Source organism: Musca vetustissima, unplaced genomic scaffold (genome assembly GCF_032173495.1).
Source record: "Musca vetustissima isolate MV318-11 ecotype Yass unplaced genomic scaffold, APGP_CSIRO_Mvet_v1 utg71453, whole genome shotgun sequence".
NCBI lineage: Eukaryota > Metazoa > Arthropoda > Insecta > Diptera > Muscidae > Musca > Musca vetustissima.
This window is the reverse complement of record NW_026887470.1, coordinates 38,783-58,336: the sequence shown is the minus strand read 5'-3', so window position 1 is coordinate 58,336 and position 19,554 is coordinate 38,783. Positions and strand designations below refer to the sequence as shown.

General features: G+C 35.6%; 1 protein-coding gene across 1 annotated transcript in view; it reads right to left on the bottom strand.

Moving 5' to 3' along the window:
• The window catches only part of LOC133335043 (uncharacterized), a 40,237-nt gene extending 22,841 nt beyond the window's left edge, over positions 1-17,396 (bottom strand). The window contains exon 1 of the mRNA XM_061543345.1: positions 17,328-17,396. Coding sequence (XP_061399329.1) covers positions 17,328-17,387 — 60 coding nt within the window. The 5' untranslated portion in view covers positions 17,388-17,396. The remainder of the gene's footprint in view (positions 1-17,327) is intronic.
• Between the last annotated feature and the right edge of the window lie 2,158 nt (positions 17,397-19,554).

The following is a 19,554-nucleotide window of genomic DNA, read 5'->3' as shown; positions in this document are numbered from 1 at the left end:
CGAAAGATATTAAGGGGCTTTGGTGGACCATTTACATCAAATCGGGCGAAAATATATATGGGAGCTATATCTAAATCTTAACCGATTTTCGTGAAACTTAGCACACATCATTCTATACCTAATTCATTACGCTGTGCCATATTTTGTGCAAATCGAAGGATATTTAGGGGCTTTGGTGCACCATTTACATAAAAACGGACGAAAATATATATGGGAGCTATATCTAAATCTGAACCGATTTTTCCCAATTTCAATAGGGTTCGCCATTGGGCCAAATAAGTCACCTATGCCAAATTTCATCCAAATCGGATCGTAAATGCGACCTGTACTTTGTTCAAAAAAATACATGGACGGACGGACATGCGTAAATTGACTCACTAAGTGATTCTATGCATATTCTCAAACGGAACCATGTGTCTATCTCGCTTCCTTTTGTCTGTTACAAACATATGCACAAAGACATAATACCCTGTACCACAGTGTGGTGAAGGTTTGTATACCCTTCACCACACTGTGGTACAGGGTATTATGCAGGCCTATGGATGGACAATGAAAAAAATCTTTTACAGTAGCTACAACCCACTGTCTCACTAGTTTCCAAACAAGTTTTTACATTACTTTGTTAATCGCTTGTTCTCGCCACAGAGTATTTAGAAATTTCCTATTCTAATTAATATTCAATTTACGAATAAATTTCCTCACATGGGGTGAGAGAGAAAGAGAAAAACTTTTCTGTAGAAATGTTTACTTTGAAACAATGGAACTATAATTTATCACTTTTAATTATTGACACTTAATATGAATTGAGATTAAATTGCAATTTGAAAAAAAATTAGACCTACCATGTTGAGATTACTTCGATGCGTTGGTTGAAAGCTTGTTTTAATACTGAATCTGGTTCGAAATGTGGTCGTGGCATTTATATTGATTTATTTGTGCACAAATGAAAATTATGACGTATTGAGATTATTTGATTATATGAATAAAGTGCAGGGTTAATAAATTAATTAGGGAGGAATTATTTGTTAGGTAAGTTGGGACGAAATACGTCAAAAATTATTAACCGCAAAAAATATTCCAGTAATACAAATATGTTTATAAAAAAATCATGGCCATGTTGGGATCATGAAATATATTTGAAAACCAGTGAGCGGAGCAGTATAGTCGGACGGGGCCGACCATACGATACCCTACACAACTACCACTGAACTCAAATTTTCTACGGATGTGTATTCCGAGCCTGGGCAATATTTCGTGATATCTGCACGCTCTTGCCTGATTAGAGGTAAACAGCACCTCTTCCTCACACTGACATATTTTCCGAATATTACGAGTATTCAGTACAGCTATTGTACAGATTCCCTTCACCGTGGGTTGTGTTGTTGTAGATCGACTCGAAAATAACACAAAAATTAAGTTTTCGGTCCACTTCATTCCAAAATTAATATCTGATCATCACCGAAAATTATAGGCGTTGTCCTTGACCATAACTGGCAAAATTTCACGATGTTCGGGCCATTATTGCGGCCTGTGGAGCGACCAGAAAAACCGACAAAAATTTAGTATTTGGTCCACTTCATCCCCTAAATATTAACCGATCTTTCCCAAAAACAATAGGGGTCTTCATTGGCCAGAACCCATCCTACATGCAAAATTTCGTGAAGATGGGTCCATAACTGTGGCCTGTATTGTGTTTACAAATTATAATGCACAGACGGACGGACGGACGGACACACATGTCTAGATCGACTCAGCTAGTCGAGATATGACGATCGGTATACTTAAAGGTGGGTCTAGGACCGATATTTCGCGGCGTTACAAACTTTTGGGGCTGCATAAAGCTATAATACCCTGACAACATAGTTGTGTAGGGTATAAAAATGCTTACCTATGTTAAGACCATGAACAATATTTAAAAACAATTATACCAATATTTGGAACATGGTCCCCAGCGGTGCTAGGACCATAAAATATATATACACTTCACCACACTGTGTTACAGGGTATTATGTCTTTGTGCATATGTTTGTAACAGGCAAAAGGAAACCAGATAGACCCATGGTTCCTTTTGAGAATATGCATAGAATCACTTTCTGAGTCGATTTACGCATGTCCGTCTGTCCGTCCGTCCGTCTGTCCATGTTAAATTGTAAACAAAGTACAGGTCGCATTTATGATCCGAATTTGATGAAATTTGGCATAGGCCACTTATTTGGTCACTTATTTAGACGAACCCTATTGAAATTGAGAAAAATCGGTTCAGATTTAGATATAACTCCCATATATATTTTCGTCCGATTTAAGATGAATGGGGCACCAAAGTCCCTATATATCTTTCGATTTGCACGAAATTTGGCACAGAGTACTGAATTAGGTCCAGAGGGATGTGTGCTAAGTTTCGAGAAAATCTGTTCAGATTTAGATATAACTCGCATATATAGTTTCCTCCGATTTAAGGTAAATGGCGCCACAAAGTCCCTATATATCATTCGATTTGCACGAAATTTGGCACAGCGTACTGAATTAGATCTAGAAATATGTGTGTTAAGTTTGCTAAAAATTGGTCCAGATTTAGATATAGCTCCCATATATATTTTCGTCCGATTTAATGTAAATGGTCAACCAAAGTTCCTATATATCCTTCGATTTGCACGAAATTTGGCATAGCGTACTGAATTAGGTCTAGAATTATGTGTGTTGAGTTTCCTGAAAATCGGTCGAAATTTAAATATAGCTCCCATATATATTTTTGTCCGATTTAATGTAAATAGTCACTATATATCCTTCAATTTGCACGAAATTTGGCATAGCGTATTGAATTAAGTCTAGAACAATATGTTTAAAATTTCGCGAAAATCGGTCCAGAGTTAGATATTGCTCCTATATATATTTTCGTCCGATTTTAGGTAAATTGTGCACCAAAGTCCCTATATATCCTTCGATTTGCACGAAATTTGGCATAGCGTACTGAATTAGGTCTAGAATTATGTGTGCTGAGTTTCCTGAAAATCGGTCGAAATTTAAATATAGCTCCCATATATATTTTTGTCCGATTTAATGTAAATAGCCCCTATATATCCTTCAATTTGCACGAAATTTGGCATAGCGTATTGAATTAAGTCTAGAACGATGTGTGCTAAATTTCGTGAAAATCGGTTCAGATTTAGATATAGCTCCCATATATATATATATTCGTCCGATTTTATGTACATGGTGCACCAAAGTCCTATATATCCTTCGATTTGCACGAAATTTGGGATAACGTATTGAATTAAGTCTAGAACGATGTGTGTTAAATCCATATCTATTTTCGTCCGATTTTATGTGAATGGTGCAACAAAGACCCTATATATCCGTTGATTTGCACGAAATTTGGATTTATAAGTTAATGAAGAACTCAAAATGTGGTCGAATATAAAAATCATACTGAAATAAGTGTAACCTAACATGAGTTTCGATGAAATCGGTTTAGATTTCGATATTTTGCTTTAAATTCCATTTTCCATTTGTTGGATATACCCAGTGTTGCCAAAACTTTGTCATTAAAAAATGCTAGATTTTGTTTAAAAAAATGCTAGAAAGTGCTAAAAAATTTAAAAAAGTGCTGAATAAAAGTGCTAAAAAGTTTATAGAAGGAATTTCGCTTAAAGCTAATAATGAAACCTGGAAAAATTCATCTGATATCCTACTTATTCATAGTCAGAATAAATTTCTAAGTCGATATAGCCATGTATATATAGCTCGCAATATTGATGACAGATCTTTGAAATTCTGAAAATGGAAAATGAAAATGGGATTTATCTGTTCTTTTTAGGGTAGCCCCAACCGAATTAGCTAAAATTTGATAGTTTCGATTTTCATTGGAAACAAGTAAAAGAGTGTCAGTCGGTTACCGACAGAGATATACCCCCAGCTTATGGTTTGCGGAGGTCTTCGGAATTAAACACATATGTTATTATTAGCTGTATATAAGAAATATGTTTTTATCAATGAGGTTTCGGATTTAATATTGTTAAAATTGTATAAACTATTGGGTTCAATCTTCGGAATTGGTATAGATAATATACCAATGCAATAATCGCCTGATATTGCATTTATAAATATTTTGACCCTCTGTGGGTAAAGATAATAGGATGTACAAAGTTTCGTTAAAATCGAATGTTCCGTTTGCATGTTATTATGAAATTAGTTTTTAGCATAATTTTGACCATTTTGTGGGGGAGGTACCAGAAGGAGTGCCGATATTCAGCATCTTCGAACTTAAACTATGTTTGGAAGAACTATTAAATGCAAATGGATGAAATTGATTTTTCCCTTCGAGAGTTATCGTGCTCATCAGCCAGCCAGACGGACATGTGTAAATCGACCCTATATTTTCTGAAACGGATTTGGTCCAAAGAAACATGTGATCTAAAACCAATATCTCGGTGAGGCGCATTTTCACCGGATCAAAGTGTATATACCCTCATTAGCCATAAGGCTGAGGGTATAAAAAATCTGCCTAACAAACATTATCAATATGGGTTTTAGTATATAGCGGTACCTTCATAATTCGGTGGCTTGGTGACTTTAGCCACATTATTCAACCGAAGTGGTTCCAATTTTATATTTTGGATTCCCATTAGGCAGAAAATCTCCATACCAACAATTATCAATATTGAGCCCTCTCAGGGTAGCCTCAGAGAGCGGTCGGGGACGTTTTTTAAAAGAATTGATTGTAATATCACATTGCGCGTAGGGTTCGGAGGCCTATTTTCGGCATTTTGAGGGATTTAGCCGTATTCTATGGGTTTTGTTAGGGTAGAAAATATTTATGTGGACAATTTCTATATTTGTTCATATACTCCATATAAAATGTCCGTCCTATTCGCATCATTTTAAAGTTTTAAAACCCTTTTCCCACCGAAGTGGTTGTATAAAATTGGCGAAATTTTTCGATATATGTCCATTTTTGACATAACTTCCATGTAAGGTGGGACGTGACCCTATAAGTGGCTATAATTTGACATTCCAGATAGTTTATAATATAAAATATAATCAGCATTGTTTTTTTCCAAATAAACAACCTAATACCAGCCAATGTTTTAAGAAAATTTTAATAAACACCACGTGGTGCAGGTGTTTAACATGGTGTTTATAACAAGTTCGGCCGGGTCGGGTTTTTTTACTTGTTCACAGATATACTGACACTTCTTTAACATTAAAAATAAATAAAGATCATAGCGTGAAACATAAAAAAATTCTATGTGGAATCGAAAAACGGCAATTTTTTTGGTATAAAATCAAATAGACGGAATATTTTGAAAATATCCAGAAAAAAATAAAAAGTGCTAAAAAAGATGCTAAGTGCTAGATCAATTTTTTTGGTGCTAAACGATTTTGAAAAGTGCTAAATCTAGCACTAAAAGTGCTAAATTGGCAACACTGGATATACCCAAAGTGGTGAAGGGTATCATATAGTCGGGCCCGTCCGACTTTACTACTTTCCTTACTGATTTTTTTTTAAATCCACAACTATGGTGGGCCATTAAAATTAATTAAAAAATTCCATGTCAATGGGAAGACCCTAAAAAATATATTTTTTGAAAAATCACCACCTATTTTTTTAAATCGACTCATATGCTTGGAGTTTGGCTATTTAAAAAAAAAGTAATTACATTTTTTAATTGACCTTTGCAAATATGTTCTTACCTTAAATGATAATCCCAACGTCATATTACTTTAATTATTCATGCCGATGATAATGCAAAAATTAAAAAAAATTGAAACCAGTTGCCGAGAATTGCATTAACTGGATATGAATTATAATGGAAATTTTTCTGTTATTGTTTTCAAATTTAAGAAAAAAATTAAATTTATTTTGTTGTTTTTGTCGATTCATTGTAAACTGGGCTTTAAATGTCGTCAATGGTGACGACAATGTTTCCTGCTTGAATGGCAGCAATATTCGTTCGTATTTTGCAATTTCCTAATGGAGAGTTTAGAGTTATTGACATGAATATATAAATACATAAGTACACACATACACACTCACATACATCTATATTTGTTAAAAATGATAGGAAAAATACCCAATCATACAAAACAGATAACATTCATCCTCATTCATCCATTTCCTTTGAATCCTATTAAGATTTATTACGATTCCGATAAAAATGTTGTTATTTTAGAAAAGTAGACCATTCATAGAATACAGAAGGGCTAACATATGTACAAATATACTTGTTTTTTATATAAATAAACTAACACTGATTTTTTTTTGTGTTATGGCCAAGTGTAATTAAATTGTTAACTACCGGTCTTAATTATGGGTTAACAAGTGCCCAACGTTACTAATTGGCCAGGTATCGTGACTAACGAATACTGACTGATTATCTGAGTGACCACAAAATACGGCTATGCCACACATTAACACTGCAGGTTCACTGCAGGGTTAGATTAACTGACTAACTAATATGGGGGGTTTATAATTCTGTAATTATTCGTATGAATCACAAATAGAGGGTCACTATCATGTTTTGTTACGTTTATTACGAAAGGTGTTAAAACGTAATAAGATCATCGATAAATAAAACAATTGGGTACAAGTTTCGGTAGGAAAGCTTAGGGTAATTTGGAAAAAAATATTAAAAAAAATCCTCGCTTAAAAATATTTTAAAACCAGTGATCGGAGTAGTATAGTCGGACGGGGCCGACCATACGATACCCTCCACAACTACCACTGAACTCGGACTTTCTACAGATTTTTATTCCGAACCTGGGTAATATTTCATGATAGTTGCACCCTCTTGTCCGATTAGAGGTCAACAGAAGTCCTCTTCCTTACACTGACATATTTTCCGAATATTACTAATTTTCAGTACAGTCCTTCTAATTACTTATCCACATTTCCTTCACCGTGGGTTGCGTTGTGATGTTCGGCTTTATAATTATGGCCTATAGATCGACTCGAAATAAAAAAACAAAAACAAAAAAAATCTGTAGTCTGTGTGGGAAAAAAGTCCGTCACTACAAGAAAAATCTGCTGTAAAAAGAAATGTTCTGGTGTGATGCAAAGGACTCGGGTGCACCAGTCCACCGTGCACCGAAAATATATATGGTAGATATATCCAAATCTGAACCGATTTTCAAGAAACTTGACACACATCATTCTAGACCTAATTCATTACGCTGTGCCAAATTTCGTGCAAATCGGATGATTTTCAGGGGCTTTAGTGTACCATTTACCTAAAATCGGGCGAAACTATGTATCGGTTGAGCTCCCAACCGATTTTTCCCAATTTCAATAGGGTTCTTCCTTGGGCCAAATGAATGAGCTGTGCCAAATTTCATCCAAATCGGATCATAAATGCGACCTGTACTTTGTTGACGAAAATACATGGACGGACGGACAGACGAACATGCTTAAATCGATTCAGAAAGTGATTCAATGCATATTCTCAAATGGAACCATGGGTCTATCTCGTCTTCTTTTGCCTGTTACAAACATATGCACAAAGACATAATACCCTGTACCACAGTGCGGTGTAGGGTATAAAAAAGCCTGTCTCTTCTGGGCTCTTAAAAATATCTTTAAATAAGTGAGCGGAACAATATTGTCGGACGGGGTCGACCATACGTTACCCTACACAACTACCACGGAACTTTAACATTCTGCGGATTTTTATTCCGAGTACCTGTACACATCAGAGTACATACGACAATAATTGGTATCAATTTAAAGGTCAACCACTCCTCTTGGATATACTAACAATTTCTAGGACCTATGTCCTTCAGGAGTGAATATATACGCCATAGAATAGAAATTTTTAAATTTTTCACACAAAAGTCAGGGTCCATTTGACTCGTTAAATATTGAACGATCTTTATTAAAATAGGCATGTTTATTCTTTGGCCCGATTCCCTTTTCCTTGTAAAAATTCGCGATGTTTGGGCCATAATAACGGCCTCTGGAGCGACCAGAAAATCAGATAAAATAAAGTTTTGATCCATTTCATCCTCTAAATATTAATCGATCTTTACCGATAGGGCAGAACCCATCTCACATGCAAGATTCGTGAAGATTGGTCCATAACTGTGGCCTGTGGAAGATTGGTCCATAACGTGTTTACAAATTATAATGGACAGACGGACGAACGGACACACATGTCTAGTTCGACTCAGCTAGTCAATATATGACGATCGGTATACTTAAAGATGGTTCTAGGACCAATATTTCGCGACGTTACAAAGTCTTGGGGCTGCACAAAGCTATAATACCCTGATAACATAGTTGTGTAGGGTATAAAAATCCATGCTTAAAAAAATTGAATCCAATTGTCACTCTTTAACATTAAATTGTTAATATATATATATATATATATATGTTAGTAAGTTCTTTTTTAAACTGTACCATTAAATACGCAATAATTTATTTCAAATTATTTATGAATTACATTTATTTCATGTGACTTAACATTAAGCATAAATAGTCCTATTAATTTGCATAATAAACTGTAATCCACTTTTTATGCTGGAATTTTACTGCATTAAAAAAAAACAAACTGGCAGAACTGCATGCATGCACATACTTGTATACACGATTATTATGGGCATTAAGATAAAATTAAAGCACACTGTTTTTCGCTCACACCCATCCCAAAGAAATTTTTTAAAAATATTTTAAATACCCGTTTTAAATTTGTTTACATGCTCCATAGGCTTGGGACCAAATTTTAAAAATATTTTTAGTGGCCAAACATAGCCTTGGATTTTTTAAGAATATATTTTTTTAATTTTTAAATGGATTTTTTAGGTATATTTTAATGTCCCTAGTTCTTGGATATCCTTTTGAACCCTATCCTTTTGCTGAATATCAATTCCAAACCTATCCTTTACCACTAGAATTTCATTTCAATGGTTTCCCTGCTACACACAAACACACAAACAAAACCATTTACATATCTATTTAAATAACTAACACATTATGCCACGAATTGATAATTAATTATCCTTGTGTTGAACTTATTTTTACACCAACACACACACATTCACTCACTCACTGACACAATGGCATTCATGTATTTATTAATGGCATAATGCCACAATGTTTTCATTAATAAGTGCCACTTGCAGAGTGGCGCAACGGCCGCCATGGCGAAGTGCGGAATCAGGGCAGATATGTTGCCATAACATTGCCATTCTTATTAACTGCCAATGGCAATCATAAGCTTTCCAAACTTAACAATGTTGTTGTAATAGTTGTTGTTGTGGTTGTTAATGTTGCTATTGTTGTTGTAACTATTATTAATTAGTTAATTAGTTTTTCGTTCGCTGGTTCGGTTAATGGTAGGCATTTTTGCTTTTAGATGCTTTATTTCGGTGTTAATGATTAAGTGTGGAAATTAAAAAAAAGAAAAATCTGAATAAATAGCGCTTTAATGTTGGGAAATAGGGGGAAATTTTGTGGATATTGATTGGTATTGAATTTCACTAATTGATTTATTGTGGATTGATGGGAAAACCCCAAAATGTGTTTTATTTTTAAAATAAATTTAAAAACAAAATGTGAAACCGCACTTGCACTTATTTTGAAATAATTTGTGGTTACATTATATCGAAGGAGTTATGTGAAATTATATAGAAGCGTGTATATTATTTTAGCTTGACAATTCAATGACTTGTCAATACTTTTAGCAATATAGCTTTTTATTTCAATACTTTGTCGGGATGGCTTAAAATATTAAAAAAAAACCAAAGCATTTTTCGTTTTGGGACCCATAAAAAATACACGCCTATGTTGGGCGCCTTTGGTTGGACCTTAATCGATCTTAATGCCTTTAATAGACCTTAATTCACACCTTTGCCAAGAAGCTTTAACATATTTTTAAAAGATTTACGCCTTTGCGAATGCGCCTAAAAATATTTTTAAACCAGTGAGCGGAACATTATAGTCGGACGGGGCCGATCATACTATAACCTACACAACTACCACGGAATTCTAACTTTCTGCGGTTTTTTATACCGAGCCTTGGCAATATATCGTCATAGTTGCACCCTCTTGCCAGATTAGAGTTCAACAGCACCTCTTCCTTACATTGACATATTGTTCGAATATTATTAATATTTTTCGGTTTATAAATGTGGTCTATAGATCGAATAGAAAAAAAACAGTGAGCGGAGCAGTATAGTCGGACGGGGCCGACCATGCGATACCCTACACAACTACCACGAACTCTAACTTTCTGAGGATGTTTATTCCGAGTCTGTGTAATATTTCGTGATATTTGCCCCCTCTTGTCCGATTAGAGGTTAACAACACCTCTTCCTTACTTTTTTCGAATATTCAGTACAGTCCTTCTAATTACTTGTCCAGATTGCCTTCACGGTGGGTAGTGTTGTGATTTTCGGATTATACTCAATCATCCCAAAATTTTAATCTGATCATCACCGAAAATTGTAGGCGTTGTTCTTGACCATAACTGGAACTTCATGAAAAATTTCAAAGCCATCAGCGCGATATTTCTCCCTCTAATGTGGTAATGGGTTACTAAATAATATCTGAATACGTAAGCACCTGTAAATATTTGACTGTAACTCCCACATCTGAGTAGATACATCACTATATTTGGTATCCAATTAAAGGCCAACCACTCCCCTTGGATATGCTATTAACTCCTGGGGTCTACATCCTCCAGGAGTAAATATATATGCCATAGAATACAAATTTTGTCATTTTTCACACAAAAGTCAGGGTCCATTTGACCAGCTAAATATTGACCGATCTTTATCAAAACATGCATGCTTATTCTCTGGCCCGATCCCCTTCTCCATGCAAAAATTCGCGGTGTTTGGGCCATAATTGCGGCCTCTTGAGCGACCAGAAAAACCGAGAAAAATAATGTTTATGGTCCATTTCATCCCCTAAATATTAACCGACTTTTCCAAAAACAATAGGGGTCTTCATTGGCCAGAACCCATCCTACATGCAAAATTTCGTGAAGATTGGTCCATAACTGTGGCCTGTATCGTGTTTACAAATTATAATGGAGAGACGGACGGACGGACGGACACACATGTCTAGATCGACTCAGCTAGTCGAGATATGACGATCGGTATACTTAAAGGTGGGTCTAGGACCAATATTTCGCGGCGTTACAAACATTTGGGGCTGCACAAAGCTATAATACCCTGACAACATAGTTGTGTAGGGTATAATAAAAAAAAATTAAGTTTTCGGTCCACTTCATCCCAAAAATATTATCTGATCATCTTCGAAAATTATTGGCGTTGTCCTTGACCATACCTGGATACTCATGGAAAATTTGAAAGCAATCAGCGCTATATTTCCGCCCTCTAGTGTGGTAATGGGTTACTAAATAATATCTGAATAATCCGAGTATATACTACAATAAAACCAGTAACGAAAGTAGTAAAATCGGACTGGGCCGACTATATGATACCCTTCACCACTTTAGGTATATTCTACATATGTATCCGAAAGACGTCGCCTTTTTATGGAATTTTGACATGAAATTGAACGAGCTTAAATATGTGATTTTTATGTCTTTCTGTAACCTATGCTAAATTTCATTTTATTTGGGCAAGTTTAGAGTCGTTTGCCCACAGTGGGACAGATTTGTGTACATCGATTTAAAGCAAACTTGACACACGCTATTTGGTATGCTGCACTGTTTAAATTTTAATCTCAATCAGACACCTATTGATTATTTGGTGTACAATTAACATAAATAAGTCGAAATTATATATAAGGAAGCTACGATATATCTACATCTGAACCGATTTGAAGCAAACTTGCCAGAGATTAATCTATATTAATTTCAGTACGTTGTGTCATCTTCACAGCACACTTTACTTAAAATCGGACGAAACTATATATAGGAGGTGTACACATCATTCTAGTCTTAATTCAATACGCTATGCCACAATTCGTGCAAATCAAATGATTTTCAGGGACTTTGGTGCACCATTTACTTAAAATCGTACGAAACTATATATGAGAGCTATTTGTAAATCTGAACCGATTTTCACGAAACTTAACACACATCATTCTAGACCTAATTCAGTAGGCTATACCAAATTTCATGCATATCGAATGATATATAGGGACTTTGGTGCACCATTTGCTTTAAATCGGGCGAAGCTATATATGGGAGCTATATCTAAATCTGAACCGATTTTCTCGAAACTTGCCACACATAATTCTGGACCTAATTCAGTACTCTGTGCATAATTTCGCGCAAATCGAATGATATAGTGCAACTTTGGCGCCCCATTTACCTTAAATCGGACGAAAATATATATGGGAGCTATATCTAAATCTGAACCGATTTTGCCCAATTTCAATAGGGTTCGTCCTTGGGCCAAACAAATGAGCTGTGCCAAATTTCATCCAAATCGGATCATAAATGCGACCTGTACTTTGTTTACAATTTAACATGGACAGACAGACGGACAGATGGACGGAATGTATAAATCACTTTTTAAGATTCTATGCTTATTCTCAAAAGGAACCATGTGTCTATCTCGTTTCCTTTTGCCTGTTACAAACATGTGCACAAAGACATAATACCCACAGTGTGGTGAAGGGTATAAAAATCCAACCTTTTTTCGGTTTGGGACCCATAAAAAACACACGCCTATGTTGGGTGCCTTTGGTTGGACGATTAATAACACTGTGCAGCACTAAAATCTTGAACCAATCGAGACCCCCAAAATCTTGAAGCTTGTGATGGTGGAAGAAATTCCCTAGCTGGGTTTTGCATTATTAGCTAAGGTTTTCTTTTAAATTAATTTTTAAAATATTCGACTGGAGGTGGATTTTAACACAATTTTCGAATAATACGTACTTATTATTGAGTCTATATCTCGTGAACTATTCGAAATATTGCTTTTCTCTCTTAGGCAATATTATTCCTCTTAATTAGAACTAAAAATTTGTTCTTGAGATAAAATCAATAAAACATCACCATCATACTGAAAATAGCACAACTGCAAAAAAATTAAAATTTCGACATACTTTTTCCATGTTTTTTTCACACTTAATTCAGAAACTGCTACTGACTCGACCAAACAATATATGACAAGAAGATAGCCAATAGCAAATCAAACATCTCTTCTTAAAATCCCGATTTCGTTGGTTGACTCTTTCACATAGTTATAGCCTCACAAATTCATCAAAATGAACCAAAAAAATCACTCCCAATTGTATGTTTATAGAAATTAAAATAGGTACAAAATTAAAGTAAAGATTAAAATGTTTGGGCCCTTTGGTTTTTTCGAAGACATGTCGCTGCCATATATGCACAGGGTAATATGCAGCGGTGGCAACAATATGTCACTTATATTTATACCCTTCACCACACTGTGGTACAGGGTATTATGTCTTTGTGCATATGCTTGTAACAGGCAAAAGGGAACGAGATAGACACATGATCCGAATTGGATGGAATTTGGCGCAAGGACGAAACCTATTGAAATTGTGAAAACACGGTTCCGATTTAGACATAGCTACCATATATATTTTTGTCCGATTTCATATAAATGGTGTACCAAAGTCCCTATATATCTTCCGATTTGCACGAAATTTGGCACAGCGTACTGAATTGAATCTTGAATGATGTGTGCCAAGTTTGGTGAAAATCGGTTCAGATTTAAATATAGCTCCCATATATATTTTCGTTCGATTTAAGGTAAACGGGGCACCAAAGTCCCTATACATATTCGATTTGCATGAAATTTGGCATAGGGTACTGAATTACGTCCAGAATGATGTGTGCTTAATTTCGTGAAAATCGGTTCAGATATAGATATAGCTCCCATTTATATATTCGTCAGATTTAAGGTAAATGGTGCTCCAACGTCCCTAAATAACTTCCGATTTGCACGAAATTTGGCACAGCGTACTGAATTAAGACTAGAATGATGTGTGCTAAGTTTGGTGAAAATCGGTTCAGATTTGGATATAGCTCCCATATATATTTTCGTCCGATTTAAGGTAAATGGTGCACCAGAGTATGTATTTATCATTCGATTTGCATGAAATTTGGCACAGAACAATGAATTAGGTCTAGAATGATGTGTGTTAATTTTCCTGAATTCGGTTCAGATTTAGATATAGCTTCTATATCCGACCAAATGAAAAATTTAGTATCGGTTGCAGAACGACATGTTTATGGATCCAATTTAAGTTTACTGGTCCTTCATCTGTTGAATATACCCAAAGTGGTGAAGGGTATCATATAGTCGGCCCCGTCCGACTTTACTACTTTCCTTACTGGTTTTTATTAGTGGCTCTGCTGTGTGCGAGTAGTGATCGACTTTTGCTCGTGTGTCCCAACGGCACAAAAAGCAATAATACTTTGGCCATCCAAAATATTGACAACTTTAAGGTCGCACCTCCAGTTCCTGCGTTTACCCTGTGCATATATCGCTGCGACCTGTCTTCTAAAAAAACTAAAGGGCCCAAACATTTTAATTTTTACTTTAATTTTGTACCTATTTATTGAAAAAGCATAGCAATTTTTATTTCTATAAACATACAATTGGGAGTGGATTTCTTTGGTTCATTTTGATGAATTTGTGAGGCTATAACTATGTGAAGGAGTCAACCAATGAAATCGGGGTTTTAAGAAGAGTTGTTTGATTTGCTATTGGCTATCTTCTTGTCATATATTGTTTGGTCGATTCAGTAGCAGTTTCTGAAATAAGTGTGAAAAACATCGAAAAAGTATGACGAAATTTAAATTTTTTTGCAGTTGTGCTATTTTCAGTATGATGATGTTTTATTGATTTTATCTCAAGAAAAAATTTTTAGATCTAATTAAGAGGAAGAATATTGCTTAAGAGAGAAAAGCAATATTTCGAATAGTTCACGAGATATAGACTCAATAATAAGTACGTATTATTCGAAAATTGTGTTAAAATCCACCTCCAGTCGAATATTTTAAAAATTAATTTAAAAGAAAACCTTAGCTAATAATGCAAAACCCAGCTAGGGAATTTCTTCCACCATCACAAGCTTCAAGATTTTGGGGGTCTCGATTGGTTCAAGATTTTAAAGTTGAAAAATGTGTCACTGTGTAATAGTTTTAAGAAATGCACAAAAAATATTTCTAAACCAGTGAGCGGAGCAGAATAGATGGAGGGGACCGACCATATGATACCCTACACAACTTTCACGAAAATTTAACTATTGCGGTTCTATTGCCACCTCTTGACCGACTAGTGGTCAACAAATATAACTAATAATCAGTACAGACCTTCTAATTACCTGTCCAGATTCCCTTCACAGTGGGTTGTGTTGCGATATTCGGCTTAAAATTTTGACCTATAGATCGACTCAAAACAAAAAAAGTTTTCGGTTCACTTCATCCCAAAATTATTATCTGATCATCACCGAAAAATCCTTGACCATAACTGGAACCTCATGGCGATCAGCGCTATATTTCCCCCCTCTAGTGTGGTAATGGTTTACTAAATAATATATGAGTACGTAAGCACCTGTAAATATTTCAGTGTAACTCCCACATCCGAGCACATATGAAAATATAATTGGTATTAATTTAAAATTCAACCACTCCTCTTGGATATACTATCAACTTCTCGGGTCTAGGACCTTCAGGTGCAAATATATACCCAATAGAATACAAATGTTGTAATTTTTCACACAAATTAATTTATTAACTGATCTTTATCAAAACAGGCATGCTTATTCTTTCAGCCGATCCCTTCCTCCATGTTTGGGCAATAATTGTGATCTCTGGAGCGACAAAAAAAAAATCGACAAAAATTTGGTATTTGGTCTATTTCATCCTCTAAATATTAGCCGATCTTTACCAAAAATAGGGGTCTTCATTTGTCAGAACACATCCTACTTGCAAATTTTCGTGAAGATTGGTCCATAACTGTGACCCGTATCGTGTTTACAAATTATAATGGACAGACGGACGGACACACATGTCTAGTTCGACTCAGCTAGTCAATATATGATGATCGGTATACTTAAAGGTGGGTCTAGGACCAATATTTCGCAGCGTTACAAATTCTTGGGACTGCACAAAGCTATAATACCCTGACAACATAGTCATGTAGGGTGTAAAAATCCATGCCTTTGACGGGGCCGACCATACGATACCCAACACAACTATCATGGAACTTAACTATCTTCATCGATTAGAGATCAACAGCACCTCTCCCTTACACTGAAATATTTTCCGAATATTCCCAATATTCTAATTACTTGTCCAGATTCCCTTCACCGTGGGTATTGTTATGATGTTCGGTTTGTGGCCTATAGATCGACTTGAATAAACACAAAAAAAGTTTTCCCAAATTTTTTATGTGATCATTACCGAAAATTATAGGCGTTGTTCTTGACCATAACTGGAACCTCTTGGAAATTTCTAAAGCCATCATCGCTATATTTCTGTCCTCTAGTGTGGTAATGGGTTACTAAATAATATCTGAATACGTAAGTACCTGTAGATATTTAAGTTTAACTCCCAACCACTCCTTAGATATTCTGTGAACTTCTTGGCTCTAAATCCTTCAGGTGTAGATATATTCCCCATAGAAGACAAATTTTGTAATTTTTCATAACAAAATCAGGGTCCATTTGACTCGCTAAATATTGACCGATCTTTATAAAAACAGGCATGCTTATTCTTTGGCTCAATCCCCGTCTCCATGTAATATTCTGCGATGTTAGGGTCATAAATGCGGCCTCTAGAGCGACCAGAAAAACCGACAAAAATTAAGTATTTGGTCCATTTCATCCCCTAAATATTAACCGATCTTTACCAAAAACAATAGGGGTCTCCATCATACATGCACAATTTCGTGAAGATTGATCCATAACTGTGGTCTGTATCGTGTTTACAATTTATAACGGACGGACACACATGTCTAGATCGACTCTGCTAGTCCAGGTATGACGATCGGTATGCTTAAAGGTGGGTCTAGGACCAATATTTCGCGGCGTTACAAACTCTTGGGGCTGCACAAAGCTATAATAACTTGACAGCATAGTTGTGTAGGGTATAAAAATTCACGCCTTAATATGGACCATAAAAAATATTTTTAAAAAAATCCACTCCTCTTCCTAGTCCTTAAATATATTTTCAAAAAAAAATCCATTTCCCTTTTGATTCTTATCTTTCACACATACACAAACACATTCCACAAATACCACTACCTCTAGGGGTTTTCCGATTACTTAACATTGATTGACACACGCTAAATGCATTTCTTATGAAATTGACGCATGATCTGTCTTGTAAAAGACATTATCGTATCGTATTAACGAAGTTTTGGCATCCCATTCCTACCTGTGGTGCAGCAAGTGCGGCATGCAACAGACAAGCACTGATGATGATGAAACTCTTCATTTTGAATTGATGGATGGTTGGTTGGTCGTTAGGTTACTATTTCTAGGTTACACACCGGGCGCGGAAATTGATTTTGAGGAAGACAAAATTTCGAAAATTGAAAAAAAATTACCCGACACGTTGTCGTCTTACAAGACGGGACACTGGGAACGAACTGACGGATTGACTTTGGCGCTGTGCTCTCGATTGCTGTGATATTAATTTGCCTGCCGTTTTTTTAAATAAATTAATAAATTCTGGAAATAAAAAAAATGGTTGACGATTTAAATATTCCAAACACGTTTTACGTTACGGCGACAGACGTGTGCTCGGCTCGACTGCGTGATAAGATTTGTTTTTTTCGTTTAGTTCTAAGTGTTCGACGTCGCTGTTGTTGCTATTTTTATTCGGAGTTGAAAAATCTTCCTTCTTTCGCAATAAAAAAAAAAATAAAAAAATTACAGCAAAATCTTTTTTTTCTTTGCCAAAATTATTTTCTTTAAAACCAAAAACCGGTTTAAGCCTTATATAGCACTTGTTTCGATTTTTGTTTCGGTTTGTTTTAACTTTCAAAAGATAGACAGACCATGGATTGGAATCCGTCTTATTCGGCCGCTTTTGTTGCTGGTTTATTGCACACTGTGAGATATCAGAACTTGTGAATGACTCAAAATGTTGTTACTGTTTTGTGTTGTTGTTATTTTTATTGTTGTTGGTGTTTTGTTCATTATTAACCAGGGGCTAATTCAAGCGTCTAGTCGCGTTTTTTTTTCTGCCCATAGGCTGTTGCGGTAGTAGATACAGAAGCTTCAGGTTGCTGCTTGTTTGGGATTTATGCTTTTGATTTTAAAAAGCTTTGCTGCTGTTCACTAGGATGGAAGAGGGGGACTGGTACCAATGATCACCGGAGGCTGTAGGGGATTGGGATTAGTGCTGCAGCATGTTATTGGTGATAAGTCGTGATGTTGTTGATATTCTGACAGACAGATTGACTTGTAATTATTCTAAGCTACTTGTTTTGTCGGGAAGTGGATGCGTTCGAAGTGAACTTCAGAATATCGATGATGCGTAAAGGCTGGTTGTTGTTGTTGTATTTTAAACAGAGATTGTTATTCGCTGGGAAATTATCAAATGGAAAAATCTAAAGTATGACGTCAATGTGTAAGGGTTAAAGTCAAAGGAATGATTTCCGTGGATTCGGAGGAGTTGATTTGTAAAAAATATTTTTTTAAGGTATAAGAGTGGATTTTTTAAAAATATTTTTGAGGTCCCAAACGAGGCATAGATTTGAATACCCTACACAACTATGTTATCAGGGTATTATAGCTTTGTGCAGCCCCAAAAGTTTGTAATACCGCGAAATATTGGTCCTAAACCCAATTTTAAGTATATCGAACGTCATATCTCGACTAGCCGATCTAGACATGTGTGTCTGTCCGTCTGCCCATTATAATTTGTAAACACGATACAGGCCACAGTTATGGACCAATTTTCACGAAATTTTGTACGTAGGATGGGGTCTGGCCAATGAAGACTCCTATTTTTATACTGTGGTACAGGGTATTATGTCTTTGTGCATATGTGACATAGATAGACACAGATAGACATATGGTTTCTTTTGAGAATATGCATAGAATCAATTTCTAAGTCGATTTAGGCATGTCCGTCCGCCTGTCCGTCCATCCATGTATTTTTGTGAGCAAAGATAAAATTTTGCATAGGCCATTTATTTGGCCAAAGGACCAAATCAGATTATAGCTCCCATATATATTTTCGTCCGATTTAAGGTAAATGGTCCCTATATATCGTTCGATTTGCACGAAATTTGGCACATCGTACTGAATTCAGTTTAGAATGATGTGTGTTAAAATTCGTGAAAATCGGTTCAGATTTAGATATAGCTCCCATATATATTTTCGTCCGATTTAATGTAAATTGTGCACCAAAGACCCTAAATATTCTTCGATTTGCAGGAAATTTGGTACAGCGTACTGAATTGAGTCGAGAATAATGTGTGCAAAGTTTTGTGAAAATCGGTTCAGATTTAGATATAGCTCCCATATATATTTTCGTCCGATTTAATTTAAATGGTACACAGAAGACCGTATATATATATATTCGATTCGCACGAAATTTGACACAGCGTACTGCATTGAACCTAGAATGATGTGTGTTATGTTTCGTGAAA